General features: G+C 45.3%; 1 protein-coding gene across 1 annotated transcript in view; it reads right to left on the bottom strand.

Annotated features, from left to right (window-relative positions):
• Positions 1-14,923, bottom strand: part of DENND2A (DENN domain containing 2A) — a 39,442-nt gene extending 24,519 nt beyond the window's left edge. The window contains exons 1-7 of the mRNA XM_066633232.1: positions 14,832-14,923; positions 10,451-11,662; positions 8,798-8,925; positions 7,308-7,429; positions 4,692-4,889; positions 2,420-2,513; positions 367-417 (exon numbers count right to left, since the gene is read on the bottom strand). Coding sequence (XP_066489329.1) covers positions 367-417; positions 2,420-2,513; positions 4,692-4,889; positions 7,308-7,429; positions 8,798-8,925; positions 10,451-11,662; positions 14,832-14,917 — 1,891 coding nt within the window. The 5' untranslated portion in view covers positions 14,918-14,923. The remainder of the gene's footprint in view (positions 1-366; positions 418-2,419; positions 2,514-4,691; positions 4,890-7,307; positions 7,430-8,797; positions 8,926-10,450; positions 11,663-14,831) is intronic.
• Between the last annotated feature and the right edge of the window lie 6,269 nt (positions 14,924-21,192).

The raw sequence follows: 21,192 nt of genomic DNA, 5'->3' as shown, positions 1-21,192 counted from the left end.
AGAATCGGGTAACGCCCAATTCTGTAAGCATCTCTACTGACTGTCAGTATTCCACTACACCACCTTCCTTCCACCTTAAAAGAAATGAAAACGCAAACCCAAAATATTAAGGCAGAGCTTTATTTTCATCCAAGCTGGGATTCTAAAGTTCCTCAGTGAATTGTTCTGTCAGGAAGCCAAGTGACTACATGACTCATTTTGACAATATCTCATTGTCTATGCAGATGAAGAAGATAGTCTGATGTCTGCAGCAGGGGCTGGAGTTGGAGAAGAGTTGCGCGAAAACTGGTCTTCCGACCCTGTCAGTGCAAGGTTCTAGAACTGGCCATACTCTTCCTTGCCTTCCTCATGGGCTTTTCCTCTTACCTTTCAGTTTCTCCTCAGTGTCACTGTCTGATTCACTGTTCTCATCCGTAACTAAAAGGAGAGGGAGAAGGAGCGGGGAGCAGAGAAGAAAGATTATTTTATTAAACAAATAAATCTCTTCAGAAGCAGGTAAAGCTCAGATTTTGAAATCCTGTTCACCAATAATATAGAATATAGGCACACTGGACCTTCTAGGTCTAACACCACTTTATATGTGAACAGATGAGGCTACCCTAAACCAATTCAGATCATCAATTAATGTAGCCAGCACTATCTGATCTAGCTGGTAGCAGTTCTCTGAGGTGTTGGGGCAGGAAACATTTCTCAGCCTTGACTACGCATTTGGATCGAAGTTGCTGGGGACTGAATCTGGTACATTCTGCACACAAGTCATGTGTTGTACCACTGAGCCTCTGCCTCTTTCTTTTGCAACTCATAATAGGCTTCTTTTAGACTTTTCTGGTCATGAATGCCTAAATTCCAGCAGCCAAAACAGAAGTCCCCTTTATAAGTCAGAGTTAAGGGCAAGAAAGTTTGGATGTCTCGCAAAGCAATTTATAAAAAGGGAATTCTTGTCCATAAGAAGTAAGGTGTTAATGGGGACGGTACATACAACCTTGTCTTTTACCAAACTTACAGATAGAATTTTCTCCCATAAGCAATGGAATAAGGTCAGGATAGGAACCACAAAGAACGGCAAGTAGCCCTGAGTATGTATAAACCAATACGTCTCCTGCAAGAGCAGTCTGTCGATGATGCAAGTTGAGAATTTCACGTAGGCAAAGGATTGGGGGAGGCAGTGAGCTGGTGAGGTGGGAAGGTAATTCACAGTAATTTGCCACCTCCCCCAGCCTGCCACCTCCATGGAGTCCAAACCAGCCCCATCCTTTTCTCACCCAGTAGTGTGTGAGAGAGCGAAAGGGAAGGCTTACCCCTCTTCTCTTTGCATCCAGCACTGCTGCGGCAATCTCCTCCTCCTCTAATGGCCAGTGGAGGGAATGCTAGGAGGTAGTATTCTCTCTGTGGCTATTAGAGGAAGCAGTGGTGGCACTGGATACCAAGGGAGATAAGCCCTCCCCAACCTCCTCTCAGCATCCAGAGCCTCCTCCTCCAATGGACAGCAGAGGGAATGCTGGGAGACTAGCATTCTCTCTGCAGCCATTCGAGGAAGCAGCAGTGGCATACAACCCTGAGAAAGAAAGGTAAGTGAAGCAGGAAGGAGTCAGGGTTACCCTTCCTGTTATTCCAGTTAATGGGGCAACAACGTCAAAACTGACAATACAGTAATAAATAATGAGAGCTTGGAGGGTGGGGAGGGAAGAGCATACAGGATTATCAAAGGCTAAATCTAAATATCTGGGATGTCCCTTTATGAGCTCAGAGGAAAAAGAAGATATGCAGGTGGAGCTACAGCAGTGGGAACTGGGTCCAAGCACCACAAGAATGTCTCCTGAGGCCTGTCTCCATCCCATAACTTCATAAGGAACTTGATTATGAGGTCAAAATATTATGGCAGAGATTTCTTGAAGTAGCAATGGTGGAAGGGAATGTGGCTGCCGGAAACAAGGCATCCTTGGTGAGAGGCTAACAGAAGCCTCCTAGAACCTATAGATGTATGGAAAGGAGATGGGTGAAAGCAAAGTGTTTCACTCATTAGACCAGGGGCTGGTGGTTGGAGCAAGTCAGAATACTTTCTTGCTAGAAGACATCAAAACAGCCTCTGATCAGGAGCTCTGTAGTTATTCCAGCAGCAGAAGCCCTCTGCCCTTTGCTTGTAGCAAGTCAGTCACCCACCCTCTCCCACATACAGTTAACCCAAAGGGTGAGGTGTCAGAAGCTGCCAGGGAATGTTTCTTCAAGTTCTCACCAGACTCCCAAGTTTGATAAGGCCAAGAAATGAATATGGTCCTATTTTCTCTTTTCAGCACCAGTCTCCTGTCCTTACAGTGGATAGTTCTGTCCTTGGAGGTCCCTTTCAGCTCTCTAGCACTGATCACGAAAACTGTCCAAGATTCCCTGAACCCACATGCTGCCTCCAACAAGGTTTCTTTACCTCTTCCCGAGCTGCTCTCTGTAGATTGCGACAACCTCTTGACTCGCTTCTTCCCTCTTCGAGCCTCATATATAGCATTGATTTTTAACACCAGCTGCTTAACACAAAGGGAAAGGGGAAAATTAGTGCCTTCCTTCCCTACAGAACCAGGAAAGGTAAACATGCTGAATGGACACTTTTCCCTTTTCTTGCCCAATCTGTTCCGTTTGATGACCGTCTTTCCACCTTCATGTTTTTTCCCCTCCTTCTTTAAGGAACTCTAGATATCTTTTAAAAACTGCTCTATTTTTTTTTAATGCTTGAAAATATTTAATTTGCCCAGGTACTTTGAATGTCCGGTTAATTAGGAGTTATTTTTCTTCTGATTTATTTTTAAAGTCCTAGACCAAAGGCAACTTTATTCATGTATATTGGCAACCTTCAGTCTTGAAAGACTATGGTATCGCACTCTGAAAGGTGGTTCTGGCACAGCGTCTAGTGTGGCTGAAAAGGCCAATCTGGGAGTGACAATCCCTTCCACACTGGGAGCAAGTGCAGTCTGTCCCTGGTCTGTCTCCCTGGCTATGGGCCTTCCTTCTTTGCCTCAGACTGTTGGCCAAGTGTCTCTTCAAACTGGAAAAGGCCATGCTGCACAGCCTGCCTCCAAGGCATGTTTATTCATGACATGATAGCAAACCCATTTTTGAACCTTCAGGATTGGAAAAGTTGTCTGAACCTCTGAAGAATGGAGAATATTAAAATGCTTTAAGAGAGAGAGAGATGAAAAGGACACTGAGAAGTGCTGATTTATTTTTTTTAACCTAATCATTTTCTACCTACTGGAAACCTACATCATTACGTCAGTTCACACAGTCAGATGTTCCTACAAGTGGCAGCCACAGTTTTGGGATCACATGGAGAAATGTAAGATGGAATGTATGGAGGCAGCTGGCAATCATTTCCACTACTGTAGCTACAGTTTCCAACTGCTGCAATTGTAGAACAGCTTCCAACTGCAGCCACATATAGCCTGGTTCACAACAGTAACTTCTCATGTCACTGCAGGCATGTAATCCTTGCAGGTCAAGGAGGGCTAGACTGTAGTTCTTTGAAAAATGACCACGTGATTTAACATGTTTAAACATGTCTGCAGTTTAACAAAGTATTCAAGACTATGCACACATCTCCAAGTGTTTCTCCATTATGACAATGATTGAAAACATGTGCTTAAAAAAACAAGCATTCCATGAAAGCTCAGACTCACTGGATGCCACATCAGCATGCAAAGTTGACAGCAGAGCCTGTATTCTGTGCCTGCAATGCCATCATATTGCCATGTAGAATATGGTAGGTCTTGGATATATCAACTTGAAATTGCTGGTGTCAAGACTGTAAAGCCACCACACATGCACCTTGAATATCCTAAATTTCAAGCATTAAATACTTCGGGGCAGGGCCTCCGAGAGGAATTTTATCAGGGGGTACAAAATTTCTTTTGGACCCCTTTGCAAAGGCGGGGTGAAACAGAACAGGGGAGGATGGCGACCAGTGAGCATGAGCATGGGAACATGGGCAGGGAGGGGCAAAGCATGGTGAGGGGAGGGTAGAGACAGCTGGAAAAGTCTTTGGAGCCCAGGTCTACCCACCCATGTGGCATCTATAATGTCCCCAGCATCTCCAGTCATGGTAATGTCCCCAGCATCCCATACGTGCAACAATTCTGAGTAGATACGAAAATGTCAGATCCCAGAAAATTTCTGGGCCCCCTCCTTTGGCTCCTGGGCCCCCCTTTTTGGCCTGGGCCCAGGTACAAATTATCCCCTTTACCCCTCTCTCCTAGGCCCTGCTTTGGAGCAATGTAGTAGTGAGATTGCTAGGACACACTCCCAGAATCCTGGCCTTGGCTTTCATTCCTTTCTGCAGTTCTAATATGGGTGCACCACTCATAAACCACATTCTTGAGAGAAGGAGTGTTGAACTCAAAGTCGCCTTTTTCCTTTGAAAAAACATGCAATGAGCTTTGCCTCCACAATCCACAAGATTTTCTAAATCCAACTTCATTAACAATCAGTTTCTTTTTCAGGTTTACAATCTCATCTAGGTTTTGTCCAATTGGTTGGCAACCTTCAGTCTCGAAAGACTATGGTATAAGCCTACAGAAACCAGTATTCCCAGGCGGTCTCCCACTTTTGAGATAATTTACATCCTGAGCAAGACTCTTAAGATCAACAATGTGAAAGTGTTTTCATTTTGTCCTTATTCTTCCGAGAAAAAAGTCTCCATGAAACATTACCTTGGGAATTTTTCTCTTCCTCTTTCCATTCTGAGAATCACCCAATGAGAAGAAAGTATCATCAGGGCTACTAGGGGTGGATGGGGGACTGATTTTGGAAGGAGAACCTGTTCCATCCCGGTTGGATTTCCGGATGTCCAATAGCTTGAAACTTCGCCGTTCTGAATTCTGCCGAAAAAAGATGGGTTTGGAGAGCAGCTGGGAGACAGAACAGAAAAGGGAGAGTAGAGTTGAAGCTGATATCCTGGGGAAACTGAATTTCTTGGTAGTAAAAGTTAACTCCAAGCGAGGCAAGACAAGAGCGTACAAAAGTTAGTTACAAGAATTCCTGGCAGATTACCAATGGCCTCATAAATTTCAGCAGCTGTTCTAGTTTTCACAGGATGGCCTAGCATGACAATGGGAGAGATCCCAATTTATTGTCTGCATCATGACAGAACCCTCAGTGGTTTGCCGGGAGGTCTTGCCCCCATGGCGGAAATAGCTTCTATTGCTTCTATTGCTTGCTCAATCCAGAGTTGGGATCTTTATAAGAAAACAAGCCAACAGAACTAATCAGTCAAGCAACCACAAACACTTGGATTGGAAAACACAGGAGCTACTGTGTGTGCCACATCAGACCCAGAAGTTACATGGTCCAGTCTGTCAGCCTGGTGGTCACTACTAGCTGCTCCAGAGAAGGGTTTAAACACCCTGGAGTTGCATATTTTTGGATGCCCGCATTCCCTAACCCTGTCATTTAGAGACTGGCTCTATCCAGTAGCAACACAGTGGTTTGGCATGGTTCATAGTCTATTGTGTTAAAGTGGTTAGAGGCCTAAGTCTGGACACAGGCAACTTAAGTTCAATCACAGCTCAGACATGAAGCCTGCTGGGTGACCTTGGGAAGGTCAACCTGGGTGGGTGTAAGAATAAATGAAACAAGAGTTGTCAAGCATGCTGGGTATTGGCCTTAGAAGATTTTTTTATTTCCCCCCTCAAACACAAATGCTGCGGAAGTGTCAGCTTCATCTCAACCTGGAGAAAAGCAGCAGAGCAGGGGTGTCAAATGTAAGGCCTGGGGACTGGATGCAGCCTGCAGACGCTTTTTATCTGGCCCTTGGGCTCTCAGCTACTGAGCAATGCTGAGGTTTCACTGCTGAAAGGGCGGCCAGCATGAAAATTGGGCTCCCCCATATCTTGAAATATGACCAAAATTTGATCAAAACACTTGGATTGGAGCCAATGGGGCCAGCGGCCCTTACCCAGGGGTAAGGGGAAGAGTTTCCCCTTGCCTCTGGCTGAACCGCTGCTGCCCGCAAGCCCACGTTGGATGCAGCACAAGACTCCTGGCTTGCCTGTTCCAGCGAAGGTTTGGATTGCGCCCTAAGGCTACAATGCTATCCTCTCTTTCCTGAGAGTAAGCTCCTCCTCCCTAACAAGTATCTGAGCAAGATGCTGCAGTAACAGCGAAAAGCTCTCCTGGGAACTGAACAGTTCCAGGGCAGCCTCTCTGCAATTGTGCTTGTACATTCTGTAGTAATCAATCTGTCCCCTCTTTTTGCTCCACTGTTGGTTATTCCTTTTATTGTGTCTCATGAACATCATTCTGCCGGTGATTCCAATATAAGTTAATTGTTCTAAGAGACTTAATTTTAAATATGGGGTGAGTAACTTTGAGTTTTTTTGGAGATGCAGAATAGAAGTGCACTGAGTAATTAAATATATTAATTTTAAAAAAATCACAGCACCATAATGACTAAGTAAAAGATGGGCAGTGGATTAGAAAACTGGTTGCAATCAAAGCAAAAACAAAGCACCACTTTTTTAAATGGGTGCTCCTTTTTTTTTAGCAGGGGGAGAGTAACTGGCCCATCTCACCCCAGCAGTGTCTGTTCTGGTGGCTGTCTGCTGGTATTCTTTTGCATCTTTTTAGATTGTGAGCCCTTTTGGGACAGGGAGCCATTTAGTTATTTGATTTTTCTCTGTAAACCACTTTGTGAACTTTTAGTTGAAAAGTGGTATATAAATACTGTTAATAATAAATAAATAAAAAGGACGGTTGGAATGGGGGCAGGGATGCAGGCCAGATCTGGTTCCTATAATCAGGAGCTAGCAAGCCTAGAGACCTCTCATATGAGTCTCAGGACAATCTTAGGCCAGTTGCAGACAGAGAGACTTATCAACAGATTAGAAGGTCCATCTCTCTGCCACCATCCTTTCCCAACCACATGCAAAGTTGTCTGTTCTATGGTCTTGTACTGTTCCCACATGATTTTTGGTTGTGGGCTGCCAAGAGATACCCATGAAAACCCACAGCAAGGAGAAGATCCCACAGGAATGATGCATTCATCATTGGCCAGAAATTATGCATCATTCTCAGGCAATCCCAGAAGCTCTGGGTTTCTGCAGGCTTACATTTTGTCATTAAAAAAAAATCAAATCACCAAATTCAACGGGCAGGAAATTAACTCCAGTGTGGAGTTAATCCAAGATGGGAAACCACATCACAGAGCAGATCGGTCATTTCATTCCCTGCAGAGCGTCAACTTTCCCACCACACTACCTCCATGACACCAGCCAAAACCTAACTTTGGGGCATGGGATGCTCCGGTCACGCTAGTTGGACCAGGATACCTTTGTGGGTGTGCCAGGAACAGAAGATGAAGGCGACGCTGGAAAGTTCAGAACACATTTCTTCCCCAGGCACCGGCTGTTTGTCTCAATATCTTCATAGGGATTCTCTTTTGCTGGTGGATCTGGAATAGGAAGCCAAAGTCTGAAAAACACACCCTGAATGACTTAGAAGATGCCAAAGCCCAGCCAGCCAGCTTCTAGACCATGGCAGTCCAACACAAGGCCCGCAGGCCACATGTGGCCCTCAAAGCCCTTTTCAGTGACCCTGAAAGCCCGGCTGCAGTCCCCTCCCTCCTGTTCCTGCTTCCCAAGCTATTTGGTGTCTCTCCTGCACTGTTTCAGCTTCTCCTTTGGAGAAGCCAAAATGGTGTGGTGACAGGGAGATTGAAAAGCCCCACCACATCCACCTCTGCCTTCATTCCTTGCATTCTGAGCCTGCCAATAACTTCGGCAGGCTCAGAACGCGGAAGTAATTGGTGGTAACATCATCACATCACTGCCAATTACTTCTGGGTCGGCACAGCCGGAGGTTACACAAGTATTATGTGCCCCCCAGCTGCCAAAAGTTGGACCGTCCTAGACTCTCTTGGTAGTTTGACATGTTGCAAAGGAGGTGAATTATTTCCCATCTCCTACACTCAGTGCCAGGTAAATCTCCATCTGTTTAAGTTTCTGTGCATCAGGCAATTCCCACAAGCTGAGGAGAAGCACCAGTAGAGCCATCACATGTCAACCCTACTTGAGTGTCAGAAGTCAGTGCAAGTGTCCTGGTTGAGCTGGATGAGAAGGCAAGGACAGGAGAAAAAAATAAAACATTAAAGAGAGAGAAGAGAGGTGCAGAAGGTGGGTCCCAGGTTTAAAAAAACTGAAGAACAATGCTTTCATACAGCATGGCCACAAGCCAACACAGAGTTATATTTCAGTGACTGGTTTCCAATATGCCCAATTCTATCTAACTTTCCAGTGCCAACAGGGTGCACGCTGCATCCTGCAATGAGGGGTTAGTCACAGAGGTCTCCTCAAGGTAAGGGAACATTTGTTCCCTTACTTCGGGGCTGCACAGCAGCTGCATCGAAATTTTAATACATAACCACCGTCCAACTACAGGCTGATTCCAAAGGGTATACCAAGTATGAACCAGGCTACCATGGGAGAGTAGTTAATTTCCTCAAATTCTATTATGCTCCCCTATTTCTGGTTAAGCCTCTCTGGAGACTAGTCCGGTTAGATGATTTTTGAGAACCAAGAGAAAACACACACACACACACACACACACACACACACACACACACACACACACACACACACACACAAAGCAGCTACTTCTATCAGAAAATTGCTCTGATTCCTGGCTGCTCCAAGAAGGCACTGAAACACATTTTCACATCCAGGGGAGCAAATAAACTAAAATCATACTATTTCTAACTTAACTGGTATGTAGACAACATTTGGTGTCGGCAACTATCCATCCTTATCTCCCAGAGCCCTACCTAGGATATCTTCATAGACGTTTTCCTCTGATAAAGTGCGTGTTAGGGCCAGCTTGGTCTGAGCATACCAATCCACACGACCATTCTCGGATGAGGACTGCAACAAGTCTTCAAACTCATAAGACTTCCTGTGGCATTTGGGAAAAAGAGCAAGTGGAAAAACAGAATGATGAGAGGGTGAGGTGCGGGGTTCAGAGAAGTCACTGCCAAACAATCGCTCACAAGTTTGTAGCGCTTCATATATTTATCCCCTGTTAAACCACTAGCAAAAACTGATTTTTTTAATCCCATAAACCCTCTATAGCTTTACTGCTCTATTACTTTACTGCCAAGTTGGATCTTGGCACCCATGGGGGTTCCATTCTTGGAACCGTCACAGATGCTGAAAACTGCGGATAATCAAATCTGCGGTCGGCCTGACCAATACCCTCTGGATGCAAACAGAGGTGTCCTCAAGTTGTGTCTGGAGGGTTTTCTGAGGCGCATGGAGGTTGCATGGAGCCTCCCCACATCTCAGAAAGGCTGTGGCACCTTTTGTGGCATCTAAGAGGCACTTCTGGTTTTTCAGGGAAAAAACCATGTTGAGTCAAATCCGCAGATGAAAAAGTCTGTGGATGACAAGGTCTGACATGCATCTCTACTTTTGTATCCCAGGAGATGTTTACTTGTGACCTTTCCTACTCCTACCACCCTCGGCTACCTGAAGGTCTCCTGCTCCTTCAAACACCTTCACTCATTTGCCCTTGATGTCTCTTATGCCTGGAATCACCTCCCAGAATACCTCTGTGATGCTATTTCTCTATTCCTTCAAATCCCCATTCAAACTTCATTTTTTTCTGTGATACCCGTTACTGTTACTCCCCACTCCTTATTGTATTGTAGCTGTTACTCCCCATACCTTATTGTAATTAAATATACCACCGAGATAGATGCATACCCTCCCCATTTATTTTGCCTCCCCGCCCCTTCTTCTGTTGTCTTCTGGGTAGAATTATAGATTGCATGCTCCCCAGGGCAAGGACCTGTCCTCTTGGACATTGTAAAGTGACATGCACCATGTACCCTGATAGCTAAATAAATAAGACAGTTTGGAATATAACATTAACCAAAGCCAACTTGATGCAAACTGTGCGTTTTTCACTCTGCTTCATGCCTTAAAACCAGGACACACACAAACCACAAGGAGACCGCAGGGGGGAGGATCACAGTGGGAGAGCCATGGGTTAAGTAGCTCTTTACTCCCAGAGTAATCTTGCTCAGTGGCCTTCAGCCTTTCAGAGCAAAGGTCAAACTAGATGTTATATTGAGATCACATACTAGTATACTGCCTCTGTTGGAAGGCTACTTTGGGAGGGGGAGTTTTGTAGTGCAGAAAGGATGTGGGAAAGAAGCTGTTTAACTCTTTCTCTTCCAGTTGGTTTTTTTCCCCTTGAAACATTAACTCTCCACCACCACCCCCAGCACATTCCCCACTCCATGGGTCATCTGAACTCACCTTCCGGCAGCACCTGAAAATCAAACCAAAATTCTGGTAAGAGTCCCCGAAATGTAATGAGATCCTGTACTGCCAACAGTTACAAAATCACCATGCACCAGAGGTGGAGGTAATGGGAAACTCCACATCCAGCTGTTGCAAAACAAAACGGTAAATACCTGTGATCTGCATTCATCTTATGTTTTCCATTTCTTAGTCTTCGGCTGACAGCAGAAGGAGGAGGTGAAGAAGGGAGAGGAGGGGGAGGAATAGAGGGCAGAGGGGGCAAGTTTCTTTTATTACGAACTGGTGGAACCCATCCCTCCTCGCCCTCGTGTTTGAAAGTTCGCCGAGGCTTGGGGAGCGGATTGATGAAAGGTTTCTTTTCTGGCAGTCCTGGCTCTGTGTAGACATTTTCCTCGTTGCCAGATCTGCCTTTCACACAAGGAGTTTTCACCTCTTCCAAGGTCCCAAAGATTGGCTCACTGGCTTCAGACTCCAAGCCAAAGAGACGCTTGCCAAGTTCTGGCTTGTTGACGCTTTCCTGGCCCTCAGAGGGGCTCTGCCCATCACCTGCTTTCTCTTGCAGACACTGTGGAGAATAATAAGTACCAGGCAATTGCGGCTGTAGCTCAGCTGAACCTCCCTTCAAGGCCTGCTCCAGCTTCTTGACCTGACTCAATACCGAGAGGTTCTCTTTCTGGCCCTCTTTCTTGCTGTCCTTCAACTCACTGTCTTTACCAATATTGGTATTTGGTTTCTCTTCCCTTACCTTCAAGTCTACCTTCCTCTCACTGGACTGCCCAGAACTTTTGGGAACTCCTATTCTCCTCTCATTCTCCTTACTTGCTCCTTTACTTTCCAGCTGCCGGTTAAGAGGTCTTTTGCTCTCCACCTCCTTTGTCACTACACCTTCCCTGGTCATCCTCTCCACTATGCCTAAAAATGAACTGAGCTCCTCTTTAACGACTTGTTCTTCCTCCTTCCAGGCTGACGCTGCAGACAGACTTTCCTTCTTCCCTTCCCATTCTGAAATCTTGTCCTTGATACTCAAAGGCTTATTTTTCAAACTGGCTTTTCCACAAGTCCGCAGGTTTTGAGCACCTCCAATCTGCTTTCTTATGATCCTGCCGCTTTCCCGGATGCCAAGATCTACAGATGGGTCACCAATGATCATCTTGGGACCAAGCATATTCTGCTGAAAGCAGTCCAATCTGGGATCCAACATCAAGTTTTCCAGTGCTTTCAGAGTGCTTTTTACCACAGAAGATGGCTCTGGTTCAGGTAATAGCTTGGGTGTGATGATAACCCGTTCCAAGCACTTCCCTTCTGAAGGCCTGCACCGAAATTCCGTCTTTGTGGTTGTATTATTTAGACTTGCAAACTGGATCCTAGGCAGTAAGGGGGAGGGGAGAGAAACAGTTACAAGAACTGTACAATTGCATTTAACATTCCAGGGGCGCAATCCTAACCCCTTCTGTCGGCGCTTTCCAGCACTGACAAAAGGGCAATGCAGCTCTGAGGTAAGGAAGCAAACATTCCCTTATTCTGAGGAGGCCTCCGTGAGTGACACCCAACTGCAGGATGCAGCACATGTCCCATTGGCAATGCTATGCCAGTGCTAGAAAGCACTGACATAAGGGGTTAGGATTGTGCCCTAAGGCTGGTCATGGGCTTGTTATTCAGTAGTTAAAAATACAAACCTAATGATTAAGGAAGATGCTCAAGCCAAAGGCATTATTACAGACTTCTAGAAACTTCCTATAACCTCTATAGGCTCACCACTTTCTTTCTCTTTATTCTATATTCTCTCTGAGAGAGTCAACATCCATTTATCTTCGCAACAGAATTATTTCCTATCTATACCTCACTTATCTGAGAGCCATCCAATTCTCCCTCCATCTCCATATGTAGGCAGTCTATACCATCAATTTTCTAGAGCCTACGAACAGTCCATGCAAGTTCAGCCAGCCTCTCACAAACTTTCCTGAGGGCTACTTCAGATCTGGGTGCTCTAAAGGAAAGGCAGAAGAAATGCAGGTTAGGGAGCACAAGCTATCAGCTTCTTAAGAGACCACTTGTGGCCCAAGGGCAGCTCTGCTATCTTCTCTTTGGTAATGTTTCAGCTTTGGTGTTTTAAACTGTGAACTGCCTTGAAAGAAACATTAATGTAAATGCAGTATACAAATAATGACACTATGATTAGGATGTTCAACGGACTGCTCAGACCATATGCATTGTTCATGCATTTATTCTGGATATCGAGGGAGCAATTCAAATCATTTGGATAGAAAAATTATTTATAGAGCAGTACATTGCCTTCATTCAGTTCCATGTAGAGACATAAGGGCAGTGTTTTTTTTCCCCCTCTCATATATAAGGGTGTGGGAGAAAGCATCAGACAGACTGTACATAGGCACAGATTGTAGCTCACTGGTTCCAAAACTTTTACATCATGGTGAACTCACAAGGACGTTGCAGGATGTCCCTGGCTGCCTCTTCTTCCCAGCTCTCCTAGGCCCTGCCATCTCGGATTGTGCGATTCTTGCAAGATCCAAGATGGTGGTGCCTGGGGAGAGTCAGGAAGAAGAGGCCACCATGAAAGAAGGGTGCCATGCCCACAGTAAATTTGGAACTACTGCTGTAGCTGTTTCTGCAATTGCTGGAGCTCCAAAAATTGCCACCATAATTGTGGAGATAATTCTTCATATATAATTTCTGGTTTTTACTGCTGCTCTCTTAATTCTAATGCTCTCCCATGATGAATTTATGTGTGTTAATGGCTTTGTTTTATGCACCAAGTTTAAAAAAAATCATTTTAACTAAGTTCTAGAATGCCTTTTTGGTAGTCGCCTTGCACACCTACCTAAGTGAAAGGCAGGATAAAACATATTCAAAGTCAGATGGTTTGCATTTGTGGAATGACACAGAATTAATCTAGATGACTAAACATTTGATATGATAATGGGTGGTGTGACTAACAGAATTCTGAGTTCATAGAAGTTAATGACTAAGATTTTTTTTCTTTTAAATCTTTGGTTAAAAGTTTCTTCAAGCAAGGTTGGCCAGCCACACATATTTACTTGGCCATTCACTGCATGGATTTCAGTGAAACTTGGGCTGGAAAGACAACAGATTATTAAGGGCCAAACCAGACATGCTGCAAGAGATCCATGGTTGGATCCACAAGGTCTTTCTTTACTCCCAAAAACAGCAGAGGGTAACCCCCGCCTAGCATTGTTCCACCATCAGTTACCAGTGTTGTCCCCAACCCCTGCAGCTTCCTTTAAGGCAATGCTGGATGATCCAGCCATGTATTTCCTACAATACATCTAGTTTGACCCCGAAGGTGAGATCTTTCTTACTGAAGGTCTTCAAGCAAAGGCCATTCGGGGATGCTCTAATATGAATTGCCTGTAAAGCAGGGGCTTGAAACTAGGTAGCATACCAGGTCCTCTGTAATCCTATGGTTTTGCAATGGAGGGGGAAGAACTAGATGTGGGCTAGATGTTCTAATGGTATATTCAGTACAAAGCAAGTTTGTACATTCTCAATACAAAGGAACTTTGTACATTCATACGTAGAGATATCACTTCCAGCTGTGTATACATTTGCTTTTTTTGCCCCACTATCAACTCTGTTCAGACTTTTTCACTTATTTTAAAACTCTGGATTTTTCGCTTATTTTTCACTTAAGTAAAATTTTTCACTTATTTTAAAACTCTGTGGATAGGGATAACAATAGAGAAGTCTTCCTTACAAGGAGGAGATGTAACATCCATTTTGCATGTAGAAGGTCCAAGTTTTAAATCCCAGCATCTCCAGGTAGGTAAGGCAGAGAAATATCCCTGCCTGAAACCTTGGAGAGCCATAGATGGTTGGTATCAATGATAGCCTTGGTCCATCTTGCTCAGTACGACTCAGTAAAAGGTAGTTTACTGTGTGTAATGAACGCTGCTTGCAGGGTGCACTGTTCCTGTCATACCACCTTCAGCTCTCCAATATAAAGCTTCCAATCAGCTCTCAATCAACCTTATGACTTTCATTTAGATAGCCAGACAATGGAAGGACAACTATCAAGAAATAAGAAGTATCGTCAGGAACTACCAAGGTTTCATTTACACACACACACACACACACACACACACACACACACACACACACACACACACACACACACACACACACACCAGCGGCGGACCTCCACTGCGCCGTGCCCTGGGGCAAAGGTTCGCAATGGTGTCCCTGTGGGATGACACTGCCCCCCATGCGAAAATCCGCCCCCCCTTACTTGGAGCACACTGAGCCTCGTGCAACTCCAGGACATGTCAGGGAAGCCTCCTAGAACTTCCCTGATGCTTTAAACTGTGCTTCCACTAAACCAAAAACACAGTCTCCAACCACGTTGGGTGTCTCAGAGAGGCTTCTGCGTGGTCCCAGAGGCGTGCGAGGCTCTGCACCAGGGGCATATGCCCCTTTGATTTAATGGCAGGTCTGCCACTGCGCCCCCCCCCCCACATTCAGAAATCAGTTTTTAAGGGATGCATTAAAAATATTTACCTCCCAACTGATTTGCACGCAGTGGTTTCAGACTTGCTGCTCACGTTGGTTGCTGGGCTCACTGTCATCATGTCAGTGCCTGGCATGGCTGAAATCCACCTGGGAGGAAGTTCAGCAAAAGGCATCAATACAGGTAGCACCACAGGGCACATGTTTTAAATGCAAGAATGCTTTTGCCTTCCTAGGTCATGTCAATGCTACAAACATAACTAGCAGTCACAATTATTCACCCAGCTCTGGGAATTGTGGTTCACGGACTTGGCCAATTATTCTGCCAGAACTTGGGCTGTAGTCAGATTCAGTGATCCGAGTGAACTAAGATCCATACAAGTATGAAAGCAGCACCTCATAGGCACGACTATGGAAGTCTCTAGCTATAACGAGCACAGGAGCGTAGTACTCACTACAGAACCCAGCATCATGAGAAGATCAAGCCAAACCACTTCTAAGGTCAATAGCTACATTTAACAATATCCTAAGACTAACAGCTTTCATTCATAACCAAGAGGCACATTTCTAGCCCTTGTGTCTGATTATTGGCTTGAAAGGGACAGCAGGAATATTTGCTTGACGAACCTCGGAGGTCAGCACAAGGAAGGCTGAGCAGTGGTTTTAACCTGAGCATCTGGGACTTGTATAGCACCTACTGACAGCCCATCTAAGAGATCAGCTGCTGCCTCACAGCCCAGTCTTATTCAACTTTCCAGCACCGACGCAACTGCAGTGCGAAACAAACATTCCCTTATACTGAGGAGGCCTCTGTGACTGCCTCCACCGCAGGATGCAATACATAGCCCATTGGCATGGCTGCATCAATGCTAGGAAGTTGGAAAGGATTTGGCTCTCAGTCTGGAAAGGCGCATCTACAGCTGCCTTCCTGCCTCTCTCATTCCTTTTTACCCACTTGCTGTCTGGATTAAAAAAGGAAGAAGCAAACAGAGCAGAAGTGTGGGGGAGAGGCAAGGAAGATTGTGGGCTAGAGTGATCTTAGGGCAGTGCGCTTCTGGATAAGGGGGTGGCACTAGGTGCTGGGAGATCTTGCCTTCCCTTCCACTTGATTGTGCCTTCCCTCTAAGCCCAGCATGCATTACTAGCACCTTACCCTGGCCAATAACAGGGCTTGTCTCATCCAGCTCATTGTGGACGAATTGCTTCCTAGGACTGTTGCTCCGGGATTTTAAAAGAAGCGTGCCTCCAGATATTTCTTTTTAAAAGCATGCCTGTTTGCAGGGTCTGTACTCGACGTGCTCTTCGTATGAGGTCTGTACAACCTCAGAGCCCAGTAATTCAATAATAGTAGTAATACTACCAGTTGTTATTCTTGTTGTTCCATGATGGCTCAATACCCGGAGGAGTCTACTCTGCTCCTCGTATCCTGCCAGCATTCATGCACTGACTCTTGCCAAGCGAACCTATTAAAACACCATCGACTCAAAACAGATTTTCTGTCCAAGCAGTAGTGTGTATTCACACCACAGCAATGCTTTGACATCTTTTCTGGGGCCAAAAGTCACTCCAAGGGTAAAAACTCTCGCAGCCTGTCTGTCCAGTCACAAAAGTGTTCCACAAATGCATTTCAGGAATGAACATAACAACAGCACTGCTGGATCAGGCCAAAGGCCCATCTAATTCAGCTTCCTGTATCTCACAGTGATCCACCAGATGCCTCAGGGAGCACACAAGACCTGCATTCTGGTGCCCTCCCTTGCATCTGGCATCCTGAGGTACCTACTTCTAAAATCAGGACGTTGTACATACCCATCACAGCTTGTAACCTGTGCTGGAGTTTTTCTCCAGAAATTTGTCCAGTCGCCTTTTAAAGGCATCTAACCAGATGCCATCACCACATCCTGTGGCAAGGAATTCCACAGATTCATTACACGCTGGGTAAAGAAATATTTTCTTTTGTCTGGTCCAACTCTCTGAAAACACTGAATTTTAGTGGATGTCCCCAGGTTCTGGTGTTGTGCGAGAGGGAAAAGGACATCCCTCTATCCATCCCCTGCATACCTTTGTATGTTTCAATCATGTTCCCCCTTAGGTGCTTTTTTTCTAGACTAAAGAGAACCAAACGCTGTAGCCTTTCCTCATAAGAACTACATGATAGACGTATACAGATGTGGGAAGGGAAAAGAATGCCACACCTTTGAATTGAATCCAGAGTGCACAGCCTCCGAAAGCATTGCCTGTAAAAGCCTAAACAAAGGAATCACAAAAATGGCAATGGCATTTCCGGGTCACACAGCCTGCAAGGGGAAGTACTGGCTACAGATCCTTTCTGATGTTCAGTTTCTTTTAGTGTCTCAGTGCACACCTCCATGTAGGCATGGCATAGCAATAAAGAACAAAGCTAAGTGCACTATTAGCCTGCACCATTTTAATGGATTCCGGGCTAGTTTAATTTAAAAAAAAAAAAAAAAGGTCCTCCCCAGGCAGATTTTTATTTTTAGATTGTTTTGCAAATGTTAAAACATATGTACTTGTAATACCAGGTGGCAAGCAGCATTTTAGATCACAAGTTCCCTCCTGGGTGGGGGAAGAGAGGAATGCCTCTTAGAGGCTTCCTGCAACACCTCCAACGTCTGCATCATGCATCTAAACACAAAATGATGCATGCATTTCTACTTAGAACAAATTTTCTCATATGCAAAATGATTAGATCTACATATAACTCATAGACAGACTATGATTTATTTAATTGGATAGCCCTTCTATCAGTGATAGAACTGATACAAATATTTAAAAAAATGAACATTTTTTACATTTTTTCAGTAAAAAATGAACTTTTATCAGTTGCAAAGGAGCAATGGTGGGAGAGAAATAAGTCCAGTTTGTGGGCTTTCCTGAGGTAGCTGGTAGAGCCACTGTGGGAAACAGAATGCAGGACTAGAATGACCTGTAACCTGATCCTACAGACCTTTTCTTGTATCTTGTTGGCATCCTTCAGTCTCGGAAGACTATGGTATCGCGCTCTGAATAGTGTTCTGGAACAGAGTGTCCACTCCAGTGCGTGAAGCCTGGGTAAAGTAGGTATGGAGGATAGACTGTTACCCATGCAGCAAATCCCCCCTCTCCACGTCGCTGAAATGGTCCAATGGAAAGGCAAAGGCCAATACGGTTGGTTCCAGTGACGTCGCAGGAGTTGCCAGAACGTGACTGTGTTCAGCCATGAACTGCCTCAGGGACTCCCGCTCCGGATTTTGCCTCGAGGTTGACTCCTGAAGCCTTTTCCATAACTGGATGTAGCCACAAGGCAGTGGAGGTTTGGGATCAGAGTTTTCCATCTCTCAGATGAGCTGCCTTCCCAGGCTAACGGGTCCCATCTACCCAGTGGCTGTCACCTCTTACAACAAGTACAGCCAAACTGAGGGCCTATTCTTATCCCCAGCCCTCAGGGGAAGAGGGAAGCTTCCCTCAGTTTTCTTGTATAATGATGCATTATCCTTGCATATTACCAGCCTAAAAACCATTATAAAATGATTTTAGAAATCCTAAATTAGGAGTCAGCAAACTACGGCCCATGGAGCTGGATCTGGCTGGCCAACTAAAGTCTTCTGGTCCGAGCGCACCTCAGCTTGGGAGGTGAAGCCTTTCACCCAATTTGCTGCACACCAGTCAGTGCATGGCAGAGTCACCTGCCCCGACTTGCAGAGACCCTGTGCCACGAAAATTGGTGTGGTCTGGTGCGCAGCAAATTGGGTGAGAGACTGTGTCTCCCAAACCAAGCTCCAAGTAGTCGCTTCTGGGAGTTTGCCACCTTGGAAGTTTGGCTGGTGCCATCATCACCTAATGTCCAGTTCCTTTTCTAGAAAAGGGTGCCGACCCCCTGCTCCAAAGGTTCACAAAACAGTATGGCAGAGGGGAGGGACCTGTGCTACTTGCTGCTCATCACAAGCTGTAAACAAAGGGCACCCTAGATTTTAATGCAAAAATGGGTCCATGCAGTGACAAAGTGAATTATCTTGTAAGGGGAAAGTATTACTGTACTCTTAGCTTCCTGGGTGCACAAACTACCATGCTTTGAAAACACAAACAATTTCTCCTGCAGCAGAAACGGTACACTAAGGGGACGGACGGACTGCATGCAACAAGCTGGAAAACTACATGCATCTGTTGCACAAACAAACAGGCTGATCATGTGGAAGGGCTCTTAGTGGGTCCAACTCATTCCCAGGCCAACCGGACATAATCCCCACATGGCTACATTGAGACCAAGGATGAATATTGGCTCTAAAAAGGTCCTCTAACGAAGGGTCATTTAGGTCACTGCTCATTATTCTTTTCAAAGTAAATTCTGTTCTTTGGCTGAGGTGGAGAGGGCTTTGGTTTCATATTCCATTGAAAAAGGGAGGGGGATTTTTGCTCTGCTTTGAAAAGCTGCTCTGGGTCTTTAAGAAGCCCTGTTCTCCTTCCCATCCCCTGCTTTTTCATTCCTTCTCAAGAGGGCATTATACAAAGCCAGTGGGCCAAAAAAAGTTTTCCATGGCCAGGAAAAAAAAAAATCATTGTCTCTTACACAAGACTTTTGAGGGGGACGAGGACACCAAAGAGCCTCTGGAGTCCATCCACTTGGCAGATCTCTTAGAGGCAAGCCTGCCATAGTCAGAGGTTGGCAGAAAAACCAGTACAGTTAGCACTCCTCCAACTTTCATGTACAGAAAAGAAATAGCCTCATTTCAAGAGTCCAAGTACTGATGGGGAAAAGGAAAGAGTGACTGAGCATTGTAGACTGTTTCCCCCTCCACTCCTGCTAGTAAAATCTCCAAAATGGAAGCAGAACACTAGGTCAAAAAGTAACATGTAGAGATCAGAGCAGATTATTCTTACGCATCTAGGACACAATCCACCAGGCGTTTCTCCTATGCAAGCCCTATGGAAATGAATGGAGACTATAAGATTTACTCTGCTTTCCTAAGGCACAAGCAAACACAACAAAAACGGTGGATCACTTTGAAAGAAAGGAAGGGCAGGGCAAGGAATGTGGTGTGGGATGCATTGGTTTTTCATACAGTTTTTAGCAACCCCTGCTAACTAGGTGGAATCAATTACGTCAGTGGTTCTCAAACTGTTTAGCACCGGGACCTACTTTTTGGAATGACAGTTTGTTGGGACCCACTGGAAGTGATGTCATTATCCTGAAAGTGATGTCATGGCCGAACATCAATTAAGACTTCAAACCTAAGCCTCAATCAGCCAAAGGACCCATTACACTGTGCGCTGGTGCTGCTATTTTGCCTAGCTTGGAATTCAAATATTCCAGCTTGCATGTCAAAGCAGAACACAGACTTGAATCTTTTTCCAACCACACAGCCCCCCCCCTTCCGGCATCCCATCTTCCCACCTATTCAGGGCAATGTACCATGTGATGGGCACTACTGTTGGGGCCATGTTAGGGCCATGCATGTGGGAAGGGATAATCAGTACCAGATTATTATTCTTTGGAAGTACAAAAAAAAAATTCTCTTTTTAATGTGTCAAAGTTACAACGTTCATTCTAGTACAATATGAATGAAGTTTACTCACCATGATCATAACTGGTGGTCACTACCTTTTCCTTCACTGTATTTTGTCCGTAAGTTTATCCACCTCTGCAGCCTCTAGGGTTTGATTGTGTGAAAGTACTGCATTTCCAACTGAGCTTTAGTGCTGAGCCTACCATTTATGCACGATTCTTGAGGACTATATCACATATTCTGAGCATGAAGCCAGGTACTGAAACAAGCCTTGGGCCCCATCTCCCTGAGGGGTGGGGTAGGGGGAAAAGAACACCACCAATCTGCAAAGTGAGAAGGGAGAGAAACCCATCCTCTTAAATTACACGGAGAAGCCTGAAAGGCAGCATGACAGAGGCCTGGCAGCTTTTGATGGCCTTGTGGTCAACTTTCACACAACATAAATTGGCCATGGGGAGGGCAGGATGTCAAGCCTTGGTTGGAGTCCCACCGTTACAAAGACCTTAGGAATGCCAAAGCATTATGGGGTGGGATTCAGGGGGGACAAAGAAACTGTCCAATCCCATTGCACAATAATCCAGGGGAGGGGTGAGAGAAAAGAAAAAGAGTTTGCTGATCTATGGGGTGGATAGTGGGAAGGATGCGAGGCACATCCTTGGAACAGCAAGCTCCTCCACACACTCTCTCACATGCACACAAGGCTCCAGATTCCCAGGGTCACATGACAAGGGCTTCCTCTTGCCAGGCAGAGTTAGACCTTGCCGTGACCCTTCTCTTCCACACATTAGTCCCTGCCCGTTTCTGTGCTTCCGAAGAGGCGTTTGTTTACTGTCCTATCACTGGCATGCAGGAAGTGGCCTTGAAATGAGCTGTAATCATCTTTCACCAGCAGCCACTCTGGCTTCTTT

This window comes from Tiliqua scincoides, chromosome 7 (assembly GCF_035046505.1).
Source record: "Tiliqua scincoides isolate rTilSci1 chromosome 7, rTilSci1.hap2, whole genome shotgun sequence".
Taxonomy (NCBI): Eukaryota; Metazoa; Chordata; class Lepidosauria; order Squamata; family Scincidae; genus Tiliqua; species Tiliqua scincoides.
Note: the sequence above shows the minus strand (reverse complement) of the source record. Positions and strands in the feature narration are given on the sequence as shown.